This window comes from Labrus mixtus, chromosome 18, assembly GCF_963584025.1.
Source record: "Labrus mixtus chromosome 18, fLabMix1.1, whole genome shotgun sequence".
NCBI classification, from domain to species: domain Eukaryota; kingdom Metazoa; phylum Chordata; class Actinopteri; order Labriformes; family Labridae; genus Labrus; species Labrus mixtus.
Window position 1 is genome coordinate 21528499 of NC_083629.1, and position 5303 is coordinate 21533801.

General features: G+C 44.0%; 1 protein-coding gene across 1 annotated transcript; it reads left to right on the forward strand.

The window, feature by feature from the left end:
• Nucleotides 1-3135: 3135 nt before the first annotated feature.
• dio3a (iodothyronine deiodinase 3a) lies at nt 3136-4532 on the forward strand. The gene has a single exon (XM_061063408.1). It carries the CDS (start codon nt 3218-3220, stop codon nt 4001-4003), a length of 786 nt encoding a protein of 261 aa, XP_060919391.1. The 5' UTR covers nt 3136-3217; the 3' UTR covers nt 4004-4532.
• Nucleotides 4533-5303: the final 771 nt, after the last annotated feature.

Below are 5303 nucleotides of genomic sequence, written 5' to 3' on the forward strand. Positions count from 1 at the left end.
CGGCTTGTTTCTTTCGATATTAATGTCTATTCTTTCTGTGGTGTCAGTCTCAGTTAAAGACAGAAACTATGAATACCACACACTATGTCTGCACCACCTGAAGTGTGCAGCAAACTTCACTCCACAAAGCATGAAAGATGTTGTTTACTGAGCTGTGTGATGATGTCTAAACCCCCCTCTGTAGCTTTTATCTCTGGATGTTAGTTATTGGCCTTGTATGTGTAACTTGTGCAGTTGTGTTTGTTTCTGTGGGAGGATCATCACTGGTGTTTTGACTGTTGTCCTTCAACGTCATGGTGGTTAGTTTCGCTTCTGAAGTGCTTTTAAAGTGTCTGTCTGGCGCCTTCAAAAATGTGTTTTTTAAGGTTTTTGATACATGAAGTTTCCTTAAGTTTTTATTTTTCCTTAAAAGAAGAGTTGAAGTCTGAGAAAATGTCTGTAGGGTGTATGCATCTTTGTATATGAATAATGGATGACAGGTACATTTTGAGCCTGTTTTCAGAGGATTTGGTCAAAGATGTAAATCATACAGAGTGAGGGCACTAGTAACTGCAGGAAGGGATGTAAAGATGAACTCATCCAAATGGGCAACATTTCAATTAAAGGTCTAAGTGCTTTGATCAGCGGAGCCCTGGAACAGTGAAATTGTAAAGAACCAGTAAACTGAGGCTTTTTCTGCATTCTGTGCTCAGGATCTTCACTCTCGACTCCCAGGTTGACATTTGACCCTCTCCCAACTTCCCTCACTCAACGACACTAGTGGCAGGTGGCTCACTGCTTAATAGGTTGCGAGATCTTTGGATCCCTAGTAGGGGGGCCAGGTTCCCAGGTTGGGAACCAATGTTTTAAAGGAGCAATATGTAACTCTGACACCTAGCGTTTAAAATGGGTACTGCAGTCCAAATTCAAAATATTAGAGAGAGCTGTCTCCCCCCGCCCCCTCCTCCCAAGAGTCAATGCGCACTCAGGTTGCCATGTTGCTGATACTGAAGCTTCAGTGTTTAGCCAGCTCTGCATTAGTCTTGAAACCTTTCTGCCTCCTTTTTCAAAAGCATCTCCAATATTGATCCTAGTTTGAGCATGTTTCTGCTCGTGGGGCTTATTAGAAAAACGCAGAGGTGTGAAAACATGAATAACTGAATGGATCAACAACATGGATCAAATGTAACCATCCCACCATATTACAGGTCAGTCTGATCCAGACCATTTCTGCTTTTTTATTTTTTTAGTAGTTTTTTAAAGATTTATTTTTTGGCTTTTTATGCCTTTATTAAGAGACAGGTCAGTGGATCGAGTCAGAAATCAGAGAGAGAGAGAGAGAGAGCGAGAGAGAGAGAGTGGGGAATGAAATGCAGTAAAGGAGCCACAGGATGAATTTGAACCCAGGCCGACCACTTTCAAGGACGTGAACCTCTGTGCATGGGGCCAACGCACAAACCACTAGATGACCTGCGGCCCCCATTTCTGCTCTTTCCATTCCAAACATTGTCTCTTACTTCTTATTTAGAGTTTTGACCTGAGTTGTAAAACACGGACCGCGTTTCTTTATGTGAAGATATTTGTGGGCGCACTCTAGCTGCCACGGGCAAACATCCTGAAGCTGGCTATTAGCTCAACACAGCTGCAGATGCCTCGCTGACAACCGCAGATCAGTGTGATGTGATGGTTCACAGACGTCCTTTTTCTGACTTGTTTTTGTAACCAACAGATTCAACAATGTTCAGTTTCAGCAGTAAGATGTCATAACAATGCCATGAGCAAATATTCAACTTACGTTTGTTTTGAGAATGTGGAGGGGGGGGGGGGAAAGGAAACAGTGTTGTTTTTTAACCTTTCTAGGAAGAGTTTGTGGAGTTTGTTTCAAGAGGGCAGATTATCTAACACCTCACAAGCAATCAACAGAGACTGTTTTCAACATTCTTCAACGTTTTACGAGCTTTCAGACGTCAGCCAGGACACATTTTGAAATGATCTTAGCCCCCTTTATGTAAAAAAAAAAATCCCCAAAAAATAAGCGGGATTTCTGGCCATAGTAGAAGAGAGTATGATGTTTCTTTTGACCCCACGAATGTGAAGTTTCTATGGATTTTGATTTATATCCTGAGCTGTTGTAACACCGCATGAGCTCCGGTGCCGCAGACAGACTGGAGGCTCTAACAGAGAGAGAGAGAGAGTGTGTGTGTGTGTGTGTGTGTGTGTGTGTGTGTGTGTGTGTGTGTGTGTGTGTGTGTGTGTGTGTGTGTGTGTGTGTGTGTGTGTGTGTGTGTGTGTGTGTGTGTGTGTGTGTGTGTGTGTGTGTGTGTGTGTGTGTGTGTGTGTGTGTCAATAGTTGGATGTCATGGTGTTCCTTTTGTAGACACAGAAGCTGCACCTGAGGAGGATGATCAAGGACACGTGAAAAATGGTTCAAAGTCTTGTACTTCATTTTTCAATCTGAGATAATAGTCTTATGTCTGAGTCTGATTAATGTGGAAAAAAATGCTAGATTTTCCCTTAAATACACATTTATTCACCTCCAAGGTACCTGACTTCCTTTTTCTGAAAAATCTTATTTTCATGTCTTTGCTCAAAATTGTTTTTTTGTTTTTTGTTTTTCTCTGTGCTTCCCTCCCAAAATTAGATTCCTCAATTTTATTTCAGATATGCCAAATGCAATTTAATGTTGCAGGAGTGTCACCTTAGTTGATCTCACGTGAGCTGACAACTGCTGTGACATTGCACAAGGACAGACTGTCCAGTGTTCACATGTGTTGGAGAGATCAGCTGAGGACAGTTTGGGAGCAGAGCAGAGTCCCGTAAGTGGGGTGAAGGTAATTAGGATCTGCTGAAACGTGTTCTGCAAAAAAAACAACAAAAAAAAACTGTCTTTTGCATATGCAAAAAGAAAAGTACGCAGCTGATCCCAAATTTGGAACTATATGCAAGAACTTTTCGGCAATTCCTACGAGTCTGATAGGGCAAGGCTACGTCTCCAAATAACGCGCCTCTGCTCCGCACCCTGTCCTGCACCCTTGGCTTTTGGCTGTAACTCAAAGCTGTGGAGTTGACAGAAGGTAATCCCCACCATGTGAGGCCTCGGCCCCAGTTTGGAGGCGGGGTGTGATTCATTCAAATCTGCCGGTGCTATAAAAAGAGGGGAAGTTGCAAGTAACCCAACTTCAACCCACAAGACCGTGGCACCGAGCAGAGACCACTCAGGCTGTCACTCCAGGTGATCATGAATACCATTAAAGCCATTAAGAATGCAATAGTGTGTCTGGTCGTGCTGCCCCGGTTTCTGATGGCAGCTGTCATGTTCTGGCTGCTGGACTTTCTATGCATAAGGAAGCGGGTCTTCTTCAGGATGAAGGAGCAGGAGGGCGATGCCATCGACCCCCCTCTCTGCATATCGGACTCCAATCGTCTCTTCAGCATGGAGTCCCTCAAGGCGGTGTGGCACGGGCACAAGCTGGACTTCCTGAAGGCTGCGCATCTCGGACACGGTGCGCCCAACACTGAAATTGTTCAGCTGGAGGATCAGAAGCGCAGCCGCATCCTCGATTACGCAGAGGACAAGAGACCGCTCATCCTCAACTTTGGCAGCTGCACCTGACCGCCGTTCATGGCGCGGCTCAAGGCTTTCCAGGGAGTCGTGCAGCAGAACGCGGACATCGCGGACTCTGTGGTGGTGTACATCGAGGAGGCGCACCCCTCCGACGGCTGGATGAGCACGGACGCGCCCTATCAGATCCCCAAACACCGGTGTCTGGAGGACCGGCTGCACGCTGCGCAGCTGATGCACCTGGAGGTGCCCGGCTGCCGGCTGGTGGTGGACAGCATGGAAAACTCCTCCAACGCCGCGTACGGTGCTTATTTCGACAGACTTTATATCCTGCAGGAGGGGAAGATTGTGTACCAGGGGGGCAGAGGACCTGAGGGGTACCGGATCACAGAGCTCAGAGACTGGCTGGATCAATACAGAGAAAGAACGGAACAACCTAATAATCAAGTTATTAGTGTGTAGATGTATTCTACACTTTTAGAGCTGCTATGATGAAAACAAATGCTGCAGATTTTTCAGTATTAAACCCATTTTTAGATAGTCTATAATGATTAACTGTATTTATTTTTTTATTTGTCTGTATGTTAGTCTCCTTCCTGTCATTTTTGGATCATCATAAATCATCCTGTTAGGATCCATCCACAGAGGCTAGTTTGTACGGACCATGTTTTCCTGTGAACAAAAGTATTTTGTGCGTCAAAAGTTTTTTTTGGTTTTTATGTCTTCTCCTCATGATGAAGCGCCTCAAGAGAATCAGCCAGGACGGAGAGATGTGCGCATCACTGTTGCTCGTCGGTATTAATGTGAAGTTCGGTTTTTAAACGGGCTCAATCCACAGAACCGACACTGATGTTTTTTTTATACGGGGGGGACACGGTGAAGCTGCGCAGATCTCCGCCCTGCACAGGCGCATAATGTTTTTTTTTTGTAAATAGCCTAATGTTCCGTTTTATGGATATATTTTTCATATAATAAAAGACTTTGATCTATACTCCTTCATCGCAGGCTGATTTATTTCTAACTAAATACTGTGTGGGTTTTGCATGATTGGTTTTTGCATGCAATGTGGGGGGTTGTGTGTTTTTTTTCTTCTTTTTTTATTCGTTGCAACAACAGCGAGCTGTGCAGCAATTTTACCGACATCTTTCTGGGAAGAAGTTAAAAGGACGAATGGAGAATTTCTCTGCACAACAGGCCTCTCATGGATGCGTGACTTTGTGGAGCCTTAATTAGTTTTGAGAAGCAGAAAAAAAAAAATGTTGAGGTCTCCCTAAAAATCGCTAAACAGAAAAAGTCATCAAAACGGGAAATGATTGCAATAAATAGTGCAGATTTTATTATTTGAAAATGCAGATGCAACAACAATCTTCAACGTGACGCATTTTACATGCAAAGCTTTTTTTTTTTATTTCAAACCCCTCAAATTTCCCTCCCCTCTAAATGGGAAGTCATTTTCCCACACTGAATTGCTCCTTTCTTTCTCTCCTCAAAAGTTGTCCTGCAGACACGTCTTTGTGAATGGAACTTGTGTCTAATTAGCTCTCAGGCACCTTTTTCAAACTGCACAGATAATGAGTTGAGGTCTTTGGTTAACACTGCAGAGGGGAAAAAAAGGCGTGCTTTATCCTCCGCAGCCCCTTCCTAAGCCTTTGACCTCTCACAATTAAATGAGGATAATCACGCCTGATCCTATTATGCTGAGTGATATATCCACCTATAAGGGTCTAAACACAAATGTTTTCAGGGCTTAGCACACCGATCC